The sequence below is a fragment of the Triturus cristatus genome, chromosome 7 (assembly GCF_964204655.1).
Source record: "Triturus cristatus chromosome 7, aTriCri1.1, whole genome shotgun sequence".
Lineage (NCBI taxonomy): Eukaryota > Metazoa > Chordata > Amphibia > Caudata > Salamandridae > Triturus > Triturus cristatus.
This window is the reverse complement of record NC_140590.1, coordinates 1,120,812,025-1,120,835,124: the sequence shown is the minus strand read 5'-3', so window position 1 is coordinate 1,120,835,124 and position 23,100 is coordinate 1,120,812,025. Positions and strand designations below refer to the sequence as shown.

General features: G+C 43.2%; 1 protein-coding gene across 3 annotated transcripts in view; it reads left to right on the top strand.

Moving 5' to 3' along the window:
* Window positions 1-23,100, top strand: part of LOC146811198 (uncharacterized) — a 70,777-nt gene that overhangs the window by 259 nt on the left and 47,418 nt on the right. For all 3 annotated transcript variants that reach the window (XM_085618236.1, XM_085618235.1, XM_085618234.1), the window contains exons 2-7: window positions 1,046-1,123; window positions 7,439-7,479; window positions 10,467-10,532; window positions 10,845-10,910; window positions 11,627-11,680; window positions 16,784-16,825. In XM_085618236.1, the coding sequence (XP_085474362.1) occupies window positions 1,046-1,123; window positions 7,439-7,479; window positions 10,467-10,532; window positions 10,845-10,910; window positions 11,627-11,680; window positions 16,784-16,825 (347 nt within the window). The remainder of the gene's footprint in view (window positions 1-1,045; window positions 1,124-7,438; window positions 7,480-10,466; window positions 10,533-10,844; window positions 10,911-11,626; window positions 11,681-16,783; window positions 16,826-23,100) is intronic.

Below are 23,100 nucleotides of genomic sequence, written 5' to 3'. Positions count from 1 at the left end.
AACCAAATCATGCTGGGTCCAATCAGTGGTGTCCAACGTAGGTCAAGGAGGGCCAGAACCATGCCAGGAAATATAAGTCTACATGGAATAAATTTTAGCAGAACTAATTTACATTGTTTGTGCTTATCCTAAAGTTCTGGCATGGATCAGGTGCTACTGAACCTACGCTGGACACCCCTTCTATACATTGTTAATGCCTCGAGCTTGGCAAAAAAAGACTGCAGCTCTGTCCTTCCAGTAACTACTGACTTGCAAACAGCATGATCCGAACACTGAGATTGAATCTCAAATCTAGAAGCCACTGTGCCTGAATACATATTTTTCTGTTTATTTATTTCTTTGTCTATCTATTCATGTATCTATGTATGTATATAATTACTATTAATTGGCAGAAGGATTTTGACATGAACCATTTCGTGATGAATCTAGCTCAAGAGGGCAGTCTATCGGTCATAAAACGTTTGATTGGGTAACACTTTTAAGAAAGCAGTGAGGAGCAACTATGACGAATAAAAATGCAAAAATGTAAACAGGTATATCATATACATATTTACATCCTTTCCATTCAGTTGATTCAGTTCCATCCTTCTTCCACTTTGACTGCCAGACACACTCACCCAGCAGGATGTTGTCTGTTTGTAACTCAGTTTATCACTTCATTTGAGGTCCTGCCTCTGTCACAGGCACATTACATATCGAATACCCTTCCTTAAACATGTCCTCTGACAGCAGGGTCTTCAGTGGTGTAAACAATCATTTAGGACTGCTAAGTCTTCTCTTTATGCATCAAAATTAAAATGTAAGGTCTGACTCTGCAAAAGCAAATTCGGGGAGACTTTGAAACATTTGTGGGTTCATGTCTGAAATCCTTGTTGGTGAGGAGAATTTTTCTGCAAAATGTTTTGATTTCCAAAAAGAACAGAGCAATTCCTCAAATCGCATTGCAGAACGACACGGAGGAGGTGCTAAACATGAAAATCTGCTTAGCTCTTAATCTTAAGGTGCAACTGATCTTCAGACACATCATTTCAAACTTCTTCTGCAGGTACCGTAAACAGCATTCGAAGGGACCGGAGACAAGTGCAGAATGTGAAGTACACCTACTATCAAGGCGGGTCTTCAGGTAAAGATGCTGGCTGTCCTGGACATATAGGGCAGACGTGTTCCTATAAATGTTACATTTTCATTTCACCAAAATAGAGAGAAAACAAACAGTAGAAGGACAAGTTTGGAAGTACAAGTCTTTCCTCCCTACCTCTGACTTGGCCCAACTTAACTGGCTAATATTCAACTATTGGGCTTTGCGTATTTTGCACATTTTAATAAAAGTGGTTACATTTTTTCTCTCTTTTAGGGTCGAGCCTGCGTGAAAATGCGCTAGAGTATGCTCTTGCTTGCAAGGCACTATTGTTTGCAATAACGGGCTTAGAGCCCGCCTATTGCTTACTATTTGCTGGTTTTAGAGACACTTTTCTTCACTGCCTCTTAATTGGCCAGTGCAGGTCAAGTGTCACTTCCATTGCCTTCTGTGGAGCAGGAACCAAGCACAGTTTTATTTAAGTTAATGATTGTCCGTCCGCTGCTTGTGCTGTGATTGAGGTACCATTTCTATTTTGCCCTCTCACTGTCCTGTCTGGTACTCCCTCCCTCCTACCCCCAACCTTTTATTCATAAAATCTAAATAACAATTTAGATTTGCATGGCCTCATAGATAAGGAGTAAGAGAAAGCAGTGCAAGTCACTGTGTTGCGTTACTCAATGACAGGAAGGCGCTCCATTGGCGTTGTGGTGGGTTTTCCCATGCAACACTCATGGATTTTGAAACTGTACTGGAATTACTTAATCACGTAAACCTGGAGCAGTGTCAAAACCTTTTGTCTCCCAGAGCAGGTACAGAGAGTAGAAATATTTTTAGTTCTCCTCGCTTTTTTCCTCTTTTCATGTGTGCTGCAGAATATCACACATAGAAAGAGAAAAACTCCTCTTGGGATTGTTTTTGCGCAGGAAGGTGCCCCCTTGCTGCAAAACACAATCCAGCATCCAACACAGACAGCCTTGCACCATGATGCATAGATGCCTGCATTGGCACTTGCAGCAAATTGTATGCCAGCGCAGTGGGAAAGGACAGGAATGCACCGTATTTCATAAATTTGATGAATTCCTGCCCTTTCACATTGATGTTGAGCAGTGCAGCAAGAACACTTTCAACGCTGCCCTAGACAATTCCCAAAAAATGAGGCCATTAAGTTACTCTCACCTGCGAGCACACAGCGCTTCAATGGTTCTGGCCCTGCGTCTCTTCGTGCATTGCTTGTTCAGAACATCATACCTTTTAACGCTCTGGCTTTTCCCTTCCCTGCCAACCAGAAAGAATTACTGCAAAGAAACAAGGAGAATAATTAGATTAAGGGCAGACCTCCCAGTACTCAGTGCTTTAACCCCTTCGGTGCTCATGACGGAACGGTTACGTCATGAGCGTCGGTTGAGCTGTGCTCATGACGGAACCGTTCCGTCATGACCACGCCCGCGCAAGTAACGGTCAGCACCGCGGGGGAATCCGCGCCGCATGGAAGGGGTTAAATAGGCCAGTACTGTTCGAAACTGAGTGCCAGAATTTTTTTATTTTGAGGGGGAGAGTACCAGCACTTCTCAAGAGAAATGCAATACCTTTAGCTGGAGAGTACCGGCACTTCTCAGAAATAAGCAGGTACTCTGCAACTGAGTACCTGCACTTCTATTTTTCCATTTCAAGCTCTGCCAGTACTGCAGAGTCCCCCCAACAAAAGAAGCTGGTTGGTCCTTTGTTATCTAGTCCCGATGTTGCTGAAAAGGATTTGTTTGGGCAGCTATACATTCTTATTAGTAAAATCAGCCTTTACCAGTGCTTTAAACAAAAAAAATGTATGTGAGAGAGGGGCTATGGAGAGATGAGGGGCACTTATGCCCGGTGGTCATGAGGAAATCTGAGGAGGAGGTCATGGGAGGGCGCCAAAAATGATTGTCATTTGTCACACGTGCTCCAACAGCGCGAATGCCGGCCCTGCTCACTGAGTGAAAAATGAAATATGCATTCGCACAGCTGGCTATACTCCTCCTGTGCAGAACTTCACCTTTTCTACAGTTTTGCAAACCGGGAACAAGAGCTCCTGGGAGAGGTGCATTGACACTTTCAGTAGTAAGCCTGGCAACTTCCTTTGTGGCGCAGCTTTTCAGCTGTACTGTTGGCAATGTTTGTGAATTGAACAAATACACATATGTAGGTACAGGCCAAGTCATAAACATATTTCTGTGCTTTTTCTTTTTTTTTAAAGCGACTCAAGCCCCAAATCCTTGCAGGACAGCAATGATTATTTTGTCAAACAATAGAAGAATATGGTGAACTTGGTCTGCCCCCAAATTTGTTATAACACATTTGGAGTGAAATAAACTATATATTCGGGTCAAGTGGGAAAATGCTGCTCTCTCTTAGGAGGTTATCGGCACAAAACAAGGCTTTGCGATTTGAATGTCATGGCATGCCTGCATTCTCAATGTGTACAATGTAACCTGGTTGTTCTGCTTAATATTGTTTCTCAGTGTTCTGCCTGAGTTTCCTAAATAGAACAATCCAGACTCTTGTCTTTCACACATCTCTCTGCAGGGGGCCGACAACAAGGTATGAGGGTTTTCAAGCACTATATCAATGCTCACCAAAGGAAATAAAATTAAAATAAAACAATATAGTAGCTTGTCTTGTAGGTCGTTGCAGACACCAATACAATTCTGCAGTATATTTACCTTTTATAATTATACACCTAATAAGCGATATTTTCTATCTACACAATTTCCCAGCCCCTTCCGATTTCTACAAAATATTATGATTGACAGATAGTAATACACCTCCTCCACGTGATAAAACGTGTTCGATCCACTATCTATTCATCTTAGACAGTGAATCATTTGACCAGATCTTTCGGCTCCAGGTCCTCTATTGGAAAACCACAAGAGTAGAGGGTGGCAGCCTCTATCTCGTTTTTGTGGACCTGCGAGCCGCTTTTGATCTGGTCCCTAGGGAGAAATTATGGTCGGTGCTAAAGGATCTTGGTCTACCAACGTTTTTTCTTGATGTCCTGGTTCGCTTCCACACAGGGAACTTCGCACAGGTGAGGTGCGGGAAGAATGGGGAACTCTCAGCCCGTTTTCCTGTAACTCGTGGAGTTCGACAGGGATGTGTACTGGCTTCCACATTGTTTAGTTTATATGTAAATGGCCTTATTAATGAACTAAATAACCTTAAGGATAGCGATGCTCCGTTTTTGGCTTCTGGCAGGGTGCCCGCTCTGATGTTCGCTGACGACACATTGCTGTTGTCGCGGACATCAACGGGTATCCAGCGGGTTTTGGACGGTTTTATGGTTTTCTGTGCCTCGAGGGGACTGGAGATTAACTTGGGGAAAACTAAGTTCATGATCTTCAGCCCCCCTAGGCGCACCCGTCCGAACCCTTCATTAGCTGGGGTCCCCCTAGAAAGAGTTTCTCTGTAATCTTCGCCAGAGCCGGAAGAAGAGAAATAGGCCTGTAATTGGCCAGGACCTCAGTATCCAAACCGGGCTTTTTCAGGAGGGGGATCACCATCGCCCTTTTCCAGGTGCGTGGGACACTCCCTTCCCTCAAAGAGGCATTAATAAGAGAATTAACCAGTGGATTCACCACTGCTGCCATCCTAGCCAAAAATTTGGCAATTGTGATGTAAAAAACAAGTCCTCCTCCACAATTTCTAAAAACTTGAAACACGGTTAAAACACCATGTCAAATACTTATATCAAACTCTGAAAAAGTAAAGAAATGTATCATGAGTTAGAGCCATGTTCCACAACAGAGCAATTACATGCTCTCTATGCTTTAGAATCAATGTTATATTATTCGTTTTTATGATGCAAAAGGAGTACAACATACACCCCCACAACCTCCTGGCTGGCACATTAAAGGAAAGGAAAAAGAAAGGAAAGGAAAAACACAAACTCATTTTAACTTCACCTCCCCCCCCCTCCAGCTCCCTTCTCCTCTCCTAACCAGTGGCACTAGGCCCATGCCAATCTCTGGTATGTCCGCGATCCCAAACAGGAGAACCCCCAATATTTGGCACTGGTACGGCCCTTCCTAAAGCCCCACTATGAGTTTTGATGAATTCTGTGTGTTTATTCCAAGCAGCGGAATTACTGGTACTAGCTAATTTTGTGACACTGAATTCCTTCTTTTATGAGTTAAACCCTTCCGAATGGGGAAAAGTCTGCAGACCTGCATCACCTTTCACAATTTCACACACTATTCCTGATTCCAAGGAGTTTAAGACAGGTATTTACCACCTGCCCCAAGCACTGGTAACATCTGCAGCACCTCTGTGTAAAGGGATGGAAAAGGGAAGGAGAGAAGGTCATCTAATGGAGGAGAATTACACGCATTCACCATGCCTACGCTAAGGATCAGGTGGGGGGGCAGGACATGTGTACAGTGGTCCAATGTAGATTTTTCAGCTGGCAAAATTGTCCAGTGCTACTACACCTGGAGTTTCCGGGGATATGAACACCGGGTTACTGATAATAATGGTAAGCAGAATGCTGCACTAGAAATCCGCTCCACACTTCTTGTAGTTGAGGCATAAGTTGAGGCATGTACATGGAGAGGATGTGGTCTCACGGCTAGACTGCCGACCTTGGAGCTGGGAAACCAAGGTTCGAGCTTTGGGGTCTACTCCACATCCTGTGATTATGGGAAAATCACGTAATCTCCCCGTGCCTACCCAAAAAAATGAATGTGTCCTTGTGTAACTTAACTGGTGCTCATGTAAAGCGCTCCAATAGCTTCGGGTCGAGTTTGCGCTGTATAAATCTGTAAAAAAAAAAGCCTAAAAATGTTTTGGGGGTCTTGCCTACAGACCTTTTTAGCTGTCTGTTGGCCAGGCCTATTGTTTCACAAATATTTAGAATGGCTTATGGGTTACTTCATTACACATGATTGAAGGGATTTGTAGTCTATCTCCCTTCCCTCCTCTTGATTCAATGGTTTTCCTTCTTATTTTTGTGTTTGACCCACCCTAGAGCATTTCGGTCTCACATTATTTTGATTGGGTAACCTCTATCCGTCCTCTGCTGATGTTTAAGTTTCGACATTCTAACCATCATCTCCTTGTGCTTGCATTCAGGAAACTACAATGTTCTTTTATTTCCAGGACTTCATGGGAGTAAATATGTTTTCCGGCACTCTTGCCTGTATGCTGCTTTTTCTCCTCACATTTTCTCCTCACATTGCCTCACCAATGTGCATGTTGCTTTCCCCGATACTCCCAGCTTTTATTTCTTACTTATATTTTTGTAAATATAGGCCTTGATTTGTGTCTTCCCCTTCGCTCCCTCCTATCAACAGTGTTTTCTTCCTGCCAACTCTCCACCCCTCCCATTCCACACCCTCCCATCCCTGTGACATCTATTTGATTTTAAAGTAGTTTATTTATGTATTGAGTTGTGGGCCCGGCTGCTGTATTTTGCTACTGCAGCACAATGTTCTCAAAAGGAGCCTTAACACACATTTTTTTAATGAACTACTCCAAAGTAATCATCTGCCATCTTGGAACAGTAAATACAAAAAAAAAAGGAAATGGCGGTCCTATTATGAGCTGTGTATGTGCATGCATGATAAATCATGGTAGTCATAGACGAACGGGTATCCCTAAATAGGAAATCAATTTCAACATTGTCAAACATGCGTGTGCATGCATCTTGACGCATGCTTTGATATTTCTATATAGACAAGATTTGGCAAAGCCAAAAGCTCATCCTTTTAATACAAAGGCATATTGGCTTCATCAGAGCTATTTCATAACAAAAATCGACAATTGGGACTTCCATTTTAAATGTCAATTCTTCACTTTGTCCAAACGCTAAATGTACCACAACTAATGGTGCATTAAAATGCAGCTTTGGATGGTCTCTGACTTTTGAATATTCTGGACACATAAAGGATTCTATTACCTTAACCTCTTAGTGGATATGTATTTATTATGTTGGGTACAGAATACAATGCACAAAGGCACCTACAAACAATCATTCATTATTTTATTCCTGAGAAGTTACCATATGACATTTTAAGATTATATCTACCAATGTTACTCCTTACTGTTTACCTGTCATGGAGCAGAGTACAGCCCATACCACAACCAGAACTGGGAGAATAAATTTAACAAACTACAACCCTAACAGTCCTATATTTGCATTGCTTCTGTGAAAGTCGATCAACCCAACAGGAGTGTCGCAACACAATACTACTGTTGCCAGTCACGAGTAAAGTCCACCACCAGAGATGCTTCTCCTTGCATTTCCTTCCAGCCAACCTCACACAAGAGACCAGATCACACACTTTATTTAAGCTGCTATGGTATGCTAAATGTTTTATTTCATTCCAGGTGGAGATACGGGAAGTGTTAAAGAACAGAAGATGTATTCCGTAAGTAACAGGGCAAGCATATGGTCTTAAGACACATAGGGGTGCATGGAAAGTAAAGGGGTATGGGGTGCAGCTTTTACGCTGTAGGAACAAATGGTGAACAGTGCTGACAAAAGCAAACAAAATAAAAACCAGCAGTGTCTATCACCAGTCAAACTACAAGTCAGTGGTGTACCTGTGGAATAGTGTGTGGTGCTTCACATTAGGTCTGAGTGGTTATGATTGAAGAGTTTGCTGTGGTTCTCCTTACTCCATCTGTAGGTGTTTGTGGGAGTTTGGTGCAGTGAGAAGTTCTCTGCTTAATTGTTTGGTATCACTGGTGGGTGAGGAGTTCAAGGACTTAGTATTTTCTAGTAATCTTTCAGGGGGTTTTATATTTATAAAGTACATTTGAAGGGCAGAGTTTATCCCACTTAAAGCCCTTTAAATAGTATATTAGAGTTGATTCCAGATCTCGACTTCATGGCCTCATTTTGAGAAGGACCCCAGGAACACCTCTGAGGTTAACTTGAAATTAGTAGGTATTGCAGCATGAAGTAACAAGCATTGGCATAGCCAATAGGTCTCGCCTTTGGGACCTTATAAGTGTTTAACCATGCAACAGTTAATGTTGGTGCACAAAGGATATTGTGCTGCATAACTAAACACTAATAAGGTCCCAAAAGCGGGCTCCTCTGGCGTAGGGGTGCCCCTGCCCCCTGGGTGTAGGTGCAGGGCAGTGGTGCTGAGTACAGGGGCAGATGTTTAAAGCAGCGTGAGGAATCTGCTCCGGAGGGCAGGGATGTGCCGAGTGACACTGCGATGGTGGTGAAATGAGGGTAGGATGAGGCAGGGGGTGAGGTGATGCAGGGGTGAGAGATACGATGGGAAGGAAGCGAGACTGAGGGGAGAGTAGTGGGTGAAAGCATGCAGGCACGTAACAGGTGGGATAAGACTGAGTGAGGTGAGAGGGGGGCGATGCGAGGCTGGGAGGTATGACAGGGTATAACATCATGGAGTGAGACAGCTGGTGGGGTGAGGCAGAGGGTGAGTGACGGAGGAGTGGGAGATGTGAGGTCAAAGGGGGGGGAGAGGCTGCACACAGTGAGGATGTGAGGCTGGTGGAATGCAGGGAGGGAGCGTCGGTGGGCAGACAGTTTGTGGTGATGCAGGGGTGACACTGTGAGGGGGATGAGAGGAAGAGAGCATGAGAGGACACTGCGGAGTGAAAGCAGTAGTTTAATGCAGAGGGTGGAGCTGTGAGAGTGCGAGGGGTGGGACTGTGAGGGTGAGCAGTGACAGAGGGGTGGAAGTGATGGAGGGGTGGAAATGATGGAGGGGTGGGGGTGCAAGATGATGGAGGGGAGGGACTGTGAGGGTGCGCGGTGATGGAGGAATGACTGCATGTGAGTTGAGAGAGGGAGAGAGAGAGAGACCACACTGCGAGGACGCTTTGTATTAATCTCCTGCTAATTTTAGTAATAAAAGACGTTTAATAATTTGCTGCATTACCACATTGCCATACTGTACAAACTGTATTACTTTCAATGTTGTGTTCATCTTTGTAAGGCGTTTAATCCGTTCATCTCACTGTATAGCCTCTACAATGCTCAAAAACAACAGACCGACTACCTGTTGTTGAAATGCTCATTGTGCTACAGATTTTACGTGTAAATCGGCACACGCAATAAAACAATCTTTTCAATGCTTGTTTCATTTGGTTTCAAATAGTAAATGCAGTGATTTGCCGTGTGACACTAAAATAAGGTTACTAAGATACTGATGAAATGTTAACTGTCTATTTGGTTATACGCCACATAATATTTCACAGTGTGAAAAGCGTAATCTGTTTTAATTATTTTCTCTTACGAGTCCTCAGGTCGTGAAGGCTTTTCAGATGTGTCCATAGCATGCTCGATATAGACTGTTTTAGAAACCCATGACCACAAAGGGCGCCTGCTGGGAGAATTAACCTCCACGGGGTTCCCCTAAAGAATGGACTCATCTTTAACGGACTGAAAGAACAGCAGGGGGGGCGCGCACACCACTTCTATCAGAAAGACTATTACCACAGACCGCTCAAACAACATAGCTCTACGGTTCGTAGTACTAGGCGGCGAAATTGATCACCAAATGAGTACTTGCAGTGAAACTACAGAGCGATAGATAATACGCACTCTCAGTTCGCCGACAACTTCTAATGGAAAATATGCCAAAGCATATAAAATGCATTTCGGCAGCCACGCATTTCTATAATTGGTTCAGTGAGTTCGCCTTTGAACTGGTGTGTTGGGAATCCAGGATTGTGTGTTCTTGGACGCATACATGAATACGGATTCCAACTGCTTTTTTTTGCCAAAAATGTGCGATTTGCATGAAATGTGTATATTTGGAAATAAACAAAAACAAGCGCTAGTAATGTTGCCAGTTGTGGGTGTGCCGGCAGAGGAGGCTGGGTCTGCGCAGCACAGCGGCCCTGCGGCCGCGAAATTGAAAGTGATAGCGATCAAAGCGGCCGTGCGGGCGCGAAAGTGAAAGTAAGCGCGGCGCGCGCGCCCGCGCACATGCACTGTAGCTTTAGGCCACGGCAGCACTTTGAAAAGCCCAGATATAAAATGTCTCTTCGAGCCTTTGGCTCGCGAGACCTAAAAATGGATGCGTGTTTTGCTCTGAAGTGGTCCTGAAATTTAGATTTTTTGTATTTTGCTTAATTTCATTCCTAGTTCATTTAATAACTGTTAAAACAATGGCAAAACCTATGCAGTTGATTGTAGTATTTACTGTCTGTCAGTAATTTCCCCAAAAAGTACTTACACCTTTGCTCAGTACTAATTTCAGCAGAACAGTATTTTACTGCCAGGAGTAATTTTTATTTAACCTAGGTCCTGGTGTTTGTGGCAAAGTTGAAAAGACTGAGTATAATTATTCAAATTAGGCTTCAGATGGATATTTATAAAATTGCTTTTTGATCTAGGAATGTACTGACTTATTCCTAAACTGTCTTGCAGAAGGATCAAGCACAGATGTTTGCCTATTTATTCCAAGGGTCTGTCTGCCTCTACAATGCAGTCCGGGTAAGAGTCTCTGCATCTTACTTTAACACCAAATCCAATACGCGGGAGTGAGGGTGGCTGAAGGTGCTCTGTTTCAATGAGAGGGGGATGGGAAGGTAATGCGTTGATGCACCTGTGCTCTGGTTTTACACCAGGGTAGCTCATTTACAAACGACCAGGCTGGTGTCCCTCCTATATCCATCACATGAAGGCCCCTGCAACTTCCTTCCTCACACAGAGCCACTTGGCACACAGTACATCACCGAAAACCTACCCACCTCAACACTTTACAGGCAAATACTGAAGTAACTATCTGATCTTTGTTTCTTTCAGAATGGGCCTGTGAACAAGAAAGCAGAATCCTATAAATTTATTGTAGAAAACAGCATCAGATTTGTGGTAATGATAACAATTTTAATGTCATGATATTTTGTGTGTGATATTTGACTCTGAGACTCAACTAGTGTATGTTGTGTATCTGAGTAGAAGAAGCAGCCACTACTGTTTGTCGAGGAGAGGACACACGGGGGTGGCAGGTACTGCGCAAGGGGTTTTTCAACGATGCCAGTGATGCATGTCGACAGTCAGGCACAGGGCAGGTCTAGCGTTAGGGGGAAGGAGCTTGAACTCATTGTGTCCTTAAATCCACACATTGTTGCTATATCTTCCACATAATATAAAACCCAGATGAGATTTACAGGGACGTAAACCTGCTTGTCTGAGCCAAGTCAGAAAAGAATGTCTTACAGGAAGGGTATTACCAAGTCACGCATCCGGTTGAGTGCACCTTTTACTGCACATGTGTTCCTGAAAAAGTGATGTATCACTGACAGCTGGGTTATCAGTGTGGATGATGTCTTCAAGAATATATATTTACTACAAACCAAGTTCTCTTTACCCTCAGGAAACTACTGCAGCCAGCTGTGGACTCTCTACCCAACAGAAAAGAATGTCTTACAGGAAGGGTATTACCAAGTCACGCATCCGGTTGAGTGCACCTTTTACTGCACATGTGTTCCTGAAAAAGTGATGTATCACTGACAGCTGGGTTATCAGTGTGGATGATGTCTTCAAGAATATATATTTACTACAAACCAAGTTCTCTTTACCCTCAGGAAACTACTGCAGCCAGCTGTGGACTCTCTACCCAACAGCTGTTCCTTAATCAGGTAAGAGTTTTCTTGCTCTAGGGCTACCCTATTTTAAACCACTGTGATAGGTCAATTGATTCAGGCCTCAGTTACTGAATATAGTTGAAGCCTATTGGGTGCAGACTTGAGATCCTGCAGGTATGACTAGACCTATGCAAACTGTTTTACATCAGCAAAATATATGACGTTTTTCAAATTTTACTAGAGCAAACTTTTGCATTATTTTTTCTTTAGGGGACTTTTTCTAATCAGTCCCCTAACTGATATCTTCCATGTCTTTTAAACTCAACATTTGCCCACATAATCAATTTTCGCACAGGGTAGCTTGATGTTAATTTTATGAAACTTTATGCAAGTTCCCATGGCATTTTCAAGAGGTCAATAGATAATGCAATTAAGACCATTACGAACTGGAGGCAGAATTAGAAAGGGTCTGAGCCAAAGTGGAAAAGATCATCCATTGAATGTGGAACATGTGGGTCGGCACATATGTGTTCAGGCATAATCCAGAGATTTGTATACATTGCATCATTTCATGTGCATTTTGTTTGCATGGTGTTTGATTACCAATCAACACAGGTGATTTAGTTAAACCCATTATTGAAGTGTAAATAAATGACATGGAAAGGCCCCTGTTCATAACAACTTTGAATTTTATTACCTAATTCTAATAATTCAACCACAGATGATGCCAAACAATACTTAATCATAAATTGAACTTTCAGTAAATCGATCACAACAAGTTTGTTAAATATGTCCTGTCCTCAGCTCAACCAACCTTAATATGGCACTGGTTTGAGAGAGACCGAGATAGAGGTAGGGCTAGGGGTAGGGGTATACAGAGAAGAAGGTGAGAGGTTAATACAGAGAAGTAGGTGGAATTGAGAGAAAGTCCACTTTCCGAGGAGCCCCTTGGACGGTGGGGGCCCTGGCAATTGCCCACTTTGCTGATGCCTTAAAACTTCTCTGACCATGGTCAGCCAAGGGCTTTGATTCATTCTATGTGAATTTATCTGACACGTATATATTCTTAAAATTTCGCATCGATCAGGCCTCCGAAATCTATGCTGGACACGTAAGATAAACCTTTGTCTGTCCTGCAAGGAGAGGATGGTAACCACTAATTTCAACGATTTATTGTTTTTGCCTCTCATGGGTTCTATCCCTGTTCTAATAATGCCCTTATATTACAAAAAGCTCACACAATACGAAGATGAGGAAAATTCATGCATCACCACGAAAATTGATGCCTATGACAAATCATAAAGGAGTTGACAGATAATCTTCTGATGGGGAGTATGCCTTTCGAGGGGGACATCATCCCGTGAATAAGGATCATCCCTGGCTTCTTGTGCACATCTTTTTACCACACATAGTTCACACTCATATGCAACAATCACTTAAACTTGAAATTACTACACCAAGAATAAAAAATAAAAATACATTCTCTCTGTCCTTACTTTGTAATCCCTTTGCATTTCTTTACCATCACTATTCCCTCTGTGACATATTCCTTCACTCTTTTTAGGACCTTTTGGTAAAGAGTGCAGTTTCTGTCTTCACCTCACAAGTTTTTCTCATCCCCTCTTGGTGTTCTACTTTTGAGCATCTTTTCCTGCTGTAATTCCAATTGTTCACCTTGTCACTGAGCCTATTACCTTGGCATTGAAGTGTAAAATATGTTTTCCTACTTTTAAACTTTGTTACCGTTGCACATGTCCCTGATTTCTTTCAACATTGTTCTTCTTACTCTCTTTGTTGGTCTCCACAGTCTCCTCTGCATCCATCCTTCACTTTGAATTTCTAGTTGTGCTCATCAGTACTCCTCATCCACAAATGTGGTTTTCCTCTGCATCTTGAAAGCAGCCTTTTGCCTCTTTGCTTTCACCTTTTCCCTTTGTTGCACAAAGTTCTTTTTCCAACTACAGACTTTCCAAAATAGATTGTGTTTCTAAAGTTTCTATCTTTTGTAGTTTTAGGCCGCATTTACTATGGCTTGGTATCGCCGATGCCTCCTGGTTGACTGACCCCTCCTCCTCAACTCCAACAACCTCTGACATTTGTCAAAACACAAGCAAGCTCCTTCTTTTTGGGTTTGGGGTCATAAATCCCTGACCATATTTATTTACACATATAAACGAGACAAAAAACACATTTTACTTTATGCACAGTAACAAACATTTGTACAGTTGGTTTACAGGAATCAATGCCTAGCCTTAACAAAGACACTAGTACATTTATTTCTTATCCATAACTACATTTCCGTTCCATTGCATCCTCAAAATTGATTTTTGGGTGAGATCATATCTGGCCCCAGTGTCCTTTCCTTTTAACATCCCGTGTCCAATCAAAGCTGCACCTGGGTGAGTGCCTCCTTATGGGAGGACCTCACACAAGGATCTCCCTTACCAGGATACTCCTGTGCAGGGGGCCCATCTGCCCACTAGGACACCTCTCTTGGACACCTCCTACACACATCATTTGCCTCTCCAAGGGCCTGTGCTAGGTTGCGCCCAGTGTGCCTGCAGGGGTGGATGACAGGTGAGGACAGCATGTCAAAGGCCACCCCCAACCCCCTGTGCCCCTGTAACTTCCTTTGAACTCGCTGCCAGCACTCCTTGGAGGGTCCTGTGATGCTGTTCTTATTTTGGTGTAAAAAGAAAAGGATACCTTATATAGAGCATATATGTCTAACCAATCCTGACCTCACAAGCCACAGGCCAGTATAGTTTACCTGCTATCTGGCCTCCCCCCAAACAAATTGCATTGGACATGTCCTAGACATGCCACCAAGTCCTAAAGAATATTTTGTTACCTTCCTCAGGGCCGTGTACCCCATCCTTCGAGAACCAACCGCCCACCCTTGATGCACTCTGGGATATAGATAACCCCCCCAGCTGGCTTAACCAACTTACCCATTCTATTGTGCACATGGTTTGGACTGGGAACGATGGCTGACCCCACTCGCACCATCTCAGGAGACTCCTCCTCGTGCCAACCAGGCTTGCAGACAACCAACACAAAGCAAGTCTGCCCTTTCGGTTGGACAAGAGCCTTTTTTCCTGTGCTGGGAGTGGCAGGGGTGTGGAATGTGTCTAGGAAAGCATAAGCTTGTGGGACTTGCTGGCAAAGGCTGACTTAGCAGTGCTCCCGCTTGCGGTTTCTTCCTGTTGATGCCATCAATAAATGGTCCTAATTGAATTTTCACCTTTCACAGAGACTGGATGAAATGTAAATATTTAAAAAGGGGATATTTGAGACCATTCCCATATTTAAGGTGTGCTCTGTAGTTGGATACCTACGTGCATGAGCCCTTGCTTGTTTGCTTGATACAAACCACTCAGCCACAAAATAGCCTTATCAATTTCTCTTGCCGGACTAACTACATTAGTGAAAACTCGGCCAAATGCATTGGAGCGCTTCACCTGAATTCCAGTTAGACCAAGGCAGACAAAACCAAGTAATGAATGATACTGGTGCAACAACGCAAACAAAGGAACCCCAAAAACCCCCAGTGCCCCCTCACCCCCATAGCCTAGAAGTGCCCACCGGAGCCACCACTGAGTACTGGAATACCGCAATTGCACTTGGGTAGGGCGGGAAATGGCTCTCAAGCCCCTGTGGCTCCCGGAGGCATTTGCTGGACCTTGGCTGCCAAGTTGGATGTGAAGATTCTGAAAAAGGATATTCGAGACCTTTACCATAGTGCTGGCAGTAATCAGCGTTGGCCCGCAGGAACCTAAAACAAAGAAACAGAGAAACAAAGAAACATGCGGGCAATACTCTGGGTTCCAAGCACATGGGGTAGAGAGGTGGCACCCTGTCCAAGGCAGCCAGTGGGAAAAAGAGACCCACTTGCCGCCTCTCAGCACCTTTTATGGGCTAAGCTGACAAAATTGCTGGGACAGGCCCAGAAGTACCCGAACGCTTCCGGTACAGCCCCACCGGTCAGCCAATCCTGCACTGACCTTCCCCAGAAAGGTCATGATGCACCACATCCCTGGTTCGGCCAAGCTCACCACCATATGTATGGCTCCCTGAGTTGGGGGAGCCTTTGTCAATTTGTACATGATGAGTAATTTAGTTTCATCTCCTTGGGTAAGTTTCAGTGAGGGCCTGACTTCCTGTCTACCTGCATCTCATTGCTGAGAAATTTCCCACTTCCGGTGACTCATATCTAAATCAAAGACTGTCTAAATTGTGAGTTAGGGTCATGGCCATATTGCTGGTGCACCACAAGCAAGTGTGGCAGGCCCACCAAATTTAAAATTGTCTGTGTTGATAACTGCGATTTTATACATGCCATCATTTACATTTTTTTAAGACAGATTTACAGATACAGATTTCTCTTCTTCAGACACAATATAACTAATTTTCCTCACATACTTCTATTTTTCTTTCAGTGTGCATGGGACAGTTCTGAACTTTTCTGTCTGAAACTGCAATGGAGTAAAGGGCAGAACCAGCAAAAAATACACTAGTAGGAACAGAACTGGGAGGACACACACTAAATTGAATGGCCCTTTTGAAGTCAACAAAAAAAGAGTTTTTGATTGTAGAGCTGGTGGTGATTGCAAAATTAGGTAATTTGGCTTCCCCTACACTCTGAATGAGGCAGGAAAGAAAGAGATAATGTATTAACTATTAATCAATTTTAAAAGGGTGCCCTAGTTCCACCAACATCTATTTGCGGGCTCTTTGATTATTCTCATCTCACTGGCCTTACATTCAGCCTCATATACCTGACCTCATCTTCTGTTTTGTAGTCCACAAAAGAATGGACCATATATTGGTTATCTCAACCCCCTCCTGCCGCATGTGAATTGGTGAATCAGGATTTAGGTAAATGTGTAGATTCCCAATATTGCAATGTATTCACTGACATAACATGCCTTTGCCATCCATCATTCTGTTCGATTGGTTTATTCTAATGATCAAATTAGAAAATGTAGTTCATGTAATCATGTGATTGATGTGTTATGCATGCTTTATGTTCCTTCATATCGCCTATTACAATTTCTCAAATCTGTAAAACCATCCACTGGTCCAATTATTAGGCAAGTGCCAACTAATCGCCATTGTCTGAACCTGAAGCTCAAAATATGTTTTATTTTGTTACAGAATGACTACAACATTTACATGGAACTAGTGAGGATTGCTCAAGTAAGTTTGCCATCCTGTATGTTACTATCGCTAATCTAGGAATAGTTGCACTGTTGTGGCATGTTTCGAAATTCATTTCATGTAGGGATGAGAGATACTAAAGTAAGAGTTGAGTTATCTTTGCTTGGCATTAGTAATGCCCCTGCATGTGCGAATATGTGACGTTACATCCAACACCTTCTACCCACTGCTGCACACCTTTTGCGTTGCACCAGCATGCGTTGTAATCGCATGCGTTGTAACAGTTGCGGTAAAAAGGCTGTTTCCCCACGCACACACCAACATTCACCTTAAAAAAAATATCAAATGCTCTTGGATTTTTTTTCAGGAACGCTTTTATTAGGCTTTACCATGAGCACAATGCACATTGTACATAATACAGTATCATTTAATGATTCAGATAATCAATGTGTAATGTCCCATTAGGTCACTCTATCACATATAGCAGAGGAAACATCTGAAGGGGACATTGGTCTATTCTTTAACGTAACCGTGACAAATGATATGGTTAACAGTTTGAACAGGCACAGCACTGACAGTTCCAGAGTCAAGATCTGTGTCTCCTATGCAGAGGGGCCTATGTCTGGCAATTTATATTTAGTTCTGTTATCACCCACAGCAGGCACATGCACAGCGTTCCAGCACCACTTCAGCTACACTCAGAAGGGGGAATGAACCAAGGTGGTGGGGCACTCCATGCCTGGCTTTGGGAGCAAAGAAAGAGTGGGGGAACAGAGTCATGACTCACTGTTGGACACCCTTTCCCTGGTCCCCTCAAAGTGGACCTGTAACTCACACACAAAAATATCCCACTCCTGCATGATTGGGACCCTTCATAGGCCCCTCAGCTCCTCCCTGCACAGCGCTGTGGACTCAGCTTTACTCCATTTTAAGATTGCCAAATACCAGTAGGACATGTTCGGAAGGTGGGCACCTTTCCTGTTCATGGCAGTTGCGTGTTTAGTTATTATTAGGACTAAGTCTATGAATGGGAGTGTTGGGCTTCTCTATCTCGTATGTAAGAAAATCCACAATAATTCCACCTCCAGGGTGCTGAGATCCACTCTACCCGTAACCTCTGCCAAGGCATCTAAGACCGCCCCTTATAATAAATGTGCCTCTGGACAGTTCCAAAGCATATGTGCCATATCTGAATTTCCGGAGTCACATCTGGGGCACACAGACTCGCTTTCACATCTGCGGTGCAGTCTCTCAGAGGTAAAATAGGCCCAGTGTAAGATGTTGAGCTGGATGTATTGGAACTTTGCATTGCTGAAATTGTTACGGGGTTAGATGAGAGCCCTATCTAAATTTTTAGGAGTGCTCTCACAGCCAATGTCTCGTTCCCAGTGTAATTTTGTAGGCTGCATCAAGTTCCAAAAACTAGAGGCCATCGTACATGTGAACCATGTGATCCCTCACATAGACTGCGTGGAAAAATGGATGTGTCTCAGGTTCTTGTAATATGCCAAAGCCGCTGTAATTCAGCCAGTGTTGTGCGGTGCACTAGGTAATCGCGGGGGGGGGGGTTCTCATGATGTTTGTGTAGGTGCTGAAAGGGTGCAAGATCTTCCTAGTGAAACAAGGTGCCCAGTGTGACTGCCACTCCCACCTCTCAAAGTTCCACCCTCTCACTTCAGAGCAGATGCCTCAAAAGGTCCTATAGATCTAACTCTGATGTATGGCACATGTGTCGGAGTGAAGCTCAATAGGGTATTGGAATGCAGGGGGAGTTTACCATTCAGCAACAGAAGTTCATGTATTATTTGAGCAGCTCGGCCCAGTGAGGATGAGCCGGCTCAGCCAGATGTTGACCGCCCGCCATTTTGATGGCCACGGCGCCACAAGATAATAATGCTCGAAGTTAGGAGCCCATAGTCACCCCAACACAAAAGGCAGCTGGAGCGACCTCATTGCAACCCGTCTCCACCGTTTGTTTCAGATAAGGCAGCCCAACATACCATGCAGTGTGTGGAATGTGGAGAGTGGTACAGTGACCGGCAGGTTCTGGAAGTAATACAGGGGATGGGGAGCATCACCATCTTAGAGAGGGAAGCTCACCTGCACCATGAGGGATAGCATGCTGCAGAAGGATATCTGTAGCCTCAAGGTGGTAATTGCCCTCGTAAGATTGCCATCACGTAGATCATGGGTTTCATGGTAGATGTGACCGCCAAGGTAGCGGAACGTGGATGGTTCCCAGTGCACCTGGTGGGGTCCTGCCATGTGGGGCTGTGGAGGGCATTACGGTGTCAATGGAGCAAGACAAGTCTTGTCCCAGTTCACTCCCAGACCTGAGGCATTCTTAAGTTGTTCAAGCACTGAGTTGATGCTCCCAAGTCCCTGTTGGATGTCATGTATGTAAAGAAGGACATCATCCATGTATAGGGAGACCGCATGTAGCACAGTCCCTTAATCAAAGGCTATTGAAAGTAAAAGACTCCGCATTAAACTGACATTTTTGAAATGTTTAGATCTGATGACAGCATTTCCAAAAATGCCAGATTCAAGCACTCACTGTGAAGGGAGAGAAGATTGAATAACTTGAGTGTTCATTACAGCAAAATGAAAATAAATACTGCTGGGGATATGCAGGTGATATATTCTACATAACATGTGTTAGCAGTATCTCAAAAAATCAAACATCAGAACGCTTGAAACATATTAGGTTTGGTACTGAGGTTTAAGCATATCACAAACAAATACAACCTCAAGACAGAAAGGTGATGCATGTTGGTCGATATTACCTGTCCTACCAAACTGCTAAATAGTGAGCAATATGTGTTTTATCATTTACAGCTTTTCGAAATGACTGATGCGTCGTCCTGTTATTAGACAAATGCCAATGTATTTACTTTGCTGAAATGGCAGCATTTCAATGGAAATTTTATTGATTATTCATTATGGAGTTGCTTGTTGTTTGATACCTTCCCTAAGGACAGAGTGCCATTCACTAATTGCAAAAGGTTGCAAATCCAACATGTTGGATTTGCAACCTTTTTTCTTTATATAGTAAAGACATTGTAGTAATCAGGTCCATTCAGTAGTGATGATTTAAATAGGTTTATTGGAAGATGGTACAGGATCACAAGAAGATTAGATTAAGATCAAATAAAGACCAAGTCTAGATCAGATAAAGACCCCACCAGGAGCAGCCAGCAGGCAGCTCAGCCCCAGTCAACTGACATTACTCACTGGAGATTCCCAACATTCTGACTGCATCATCACATGAACATTCCACTGGTGGTAGACTGGCATTGCATCAACATTAGCAGGATATAACATATCTCCCTTTCTTTACCGAAAAACAGAAAACTAGAAACATAAGAGAAAACCTGAGAATGTGACAGCATAGTGATTATAGAAAACAAGGAGAACAACGATCATAGAATGTGACAGCATAGAGATTATAGAAAACAAAGAGAACAACGATCATAGAAAACAGTGTGAGAACAGTCATGGAGAAAATAATCAGAAAGAAAATAAGAAACAGAGAAAACTCCAACATAGAAACCAACATAGAAAAACAACCATAGAAACATCATCCCTTCTTGCAACGAGAAAAGAAACGAATATAGAAACTCCAAAAGACTGCCCCAATACATACCCACTGGCCAGAACAGGAATGTAAGAAGGCAGAAGAGGAATGAACACACAAAACTTAGAGCTACAGGATGTGGAATACACAAAGAAAAAAAACACCGTAAAACCTAGAAAATGCAGAATCCACAAAAGACACAAGAACACAGAAGGAAACAGAAAAGAACATGGAAACAAGAAAGAGAAAAATACAAGAGTAATTCCCCTTCTAAACACCACCATCTTAAAGCAATGACAAAATTGTAATGCAAAGATAACAGTGCAAAATAGCAAATAAGATATAATATCAACAAAACATACTTAGCATTGAAAATATGAAATGCATTCAAATAAAGTATAGACCCAAACTAAGTATGTGAACAAAACTGGATGGGTGAGAACCCATGACAAATCTCTTCAAAAAAACGATGTGTTGTGCACAAAACTGGAAACACTACCTACACTAAAATAAATGTAAAAGCAAACATTGTGTGGGAAACCCCACCGTGCACCGAAGACGTAACTGTGTTCAGATCGAAACCCACACTTATGCAACAGAACTGAAACCCTTCCATAAAATTGACAGTGTGTGTGGGTCGGAACCCCCACATATGCAACCGGACTGAAACCCTTGCAATAGAATTGACAGTGTTTGGGTCGGAACCCACACTTATGCAACCGGACTGAAACCCTTGCATAAAATTGACAGTGTTTTGAGTCGGAAACCATAAAATTGATTCATGCGGAAGGACTGTAACCTTTGCATAGATACACCTTGTAGACAGGTAGATTCGAAAGCGTACTGGTAAAACCCGTAAATTGATTTATGCGGAAACACTGTAATCTACGCATAATTGCCCGTGTCATGGACTAGTCGAAAAAAGAAACAAAACCCCTTTAAAACATGTGAGACAATAAAAGCTAGTAGTACATTTGTTCACGTTCCATATGACAGTCTGTCAAGGTGTGTGCAACCTCTGAAAAACTAGTGAAAATGCAAAACCTGCATACCTTTGTGACAAAAGGATGGCTGTCTCTGACTATGCTTGATGTAGGAAAGAAAACGTGGATTAAAATACATTCAATATAAATACATACGCGTCATAATACATTTTGTCAGTAGATGGCAGCACAACACATGGCAGAGTATATAGAAAAGCTTAAAAGGAAGATTTCACAATGTTTAACATTACACGCTGCACTCGAGCACAGAAATGCCACCACCAAAAAAAAACAAGTCACTGTTGATAATCGAATGAGACTTGGTTCCGATAAACGAAGCGATTAATAAAGTGCGGCAGAAATCCATGTGGCAAAACACTCCTCTGACTGGGATGCAGATTCGGACTTCAAACGAGTGGAAAAACTGAATTGTGCTGTGCTGAAGAGACACACAGTGGAACTGATCTCACCGATCTTGACACAGCGAGGCTGCCGGTGTTAAGAAAAAAAAAAAAAAAACTTTATTGAGTGGGAGCAACTTGATTGGCAACGAGGAGGAAAATACATGAAAAACGACAGGAAGTCAAGTAGAACAGATTTGCCAATCCAAAAATGGCATGTGAGAACCAATAGAGGTGTAAAACGCAAATAATAGTATGGCCACACGCAAATCACGTAGTCCCGGGTGGCTTCCTGCACGCCTGCGCAGGAGAACGTCCAGCAGCAAACAGCAACAGGCATCGGATCGACACTGCTTCGTCATAGAGGAGCCTAGGAGGAAATAGCACGACCTCGAAGTACAGGTGAGAATCCGCGCGCTGACTAAAGCTTGCGCCACGTTATGATTTGAAAGAGGTTTGAAAAGGGCCATGACGGTTGAAGAGGCAAATGTCCAGGGATAACGAGGGACCCCAATAAAGTCAAAAATAAGCTTACCTTTGAGAGTCCACACAAGCCACAAATAGTACAAACGTTGAAACAATCCCACAGAAGATTGTAGATTGTAGAAAGTAATTTCCTAACAATAGACTTTCCTCGCAGGTGCAGTACTTTTGATTGCATGTGACATCGTTGCCTTTGAAGTACAAATAGAGTTGAAAAGCCTTGAGTTGAACAAACGCCGTAGCCATGGAAGAAACAGAGTTTTCTTGTAGTGTGAACAACAGAGAGAGGCAGGAGCTGCTAAGAGAGTTGAATTGGTAGTTAGCGTAGAGGACACTCAGCGGTGTGTAGATTTGAACTGGCACTTCGAGTCGAAGACACTGCACTGTGTGTAGATTGAGACTGTAACTGGCACTTTGAATTGAAGACGCTCTGCGCTGTGAAGATTGGAACTGGCACTTGATTTGAAAACACACGTACTGTGGTGACAGGAACTGGAGTTTTGAATTGAAAGTACAGCAATAGACACGTAGCAAAAGCTGGAAAGTAGATGCCCAAGACTGAGTGTAAACTTCTCAGGCGGTTTTCCTCACTGGAACAACTGGCAGACAGTATTTCCCATACGTTAGGCTTACCCTCACATGAAGGCGCAGCATCGATAGAAGACGTTGAAGATGTTGGCAGGCTTACTCTCACTGAGGGCACAGCACTTGCGCAGACACAAAGGAACAACTGGCAGAGTGGTAGTGGGCGACCAATGGGAGGTCACTGGTGGGGTCAGGATGCCAGTTGAGATGACTTGAGTTGAGTTGATGTATTTTGAAGTTGCTTGAAGATCTTGTAGAGGTGACAGAAGTAGGTTCTTTCAGTTC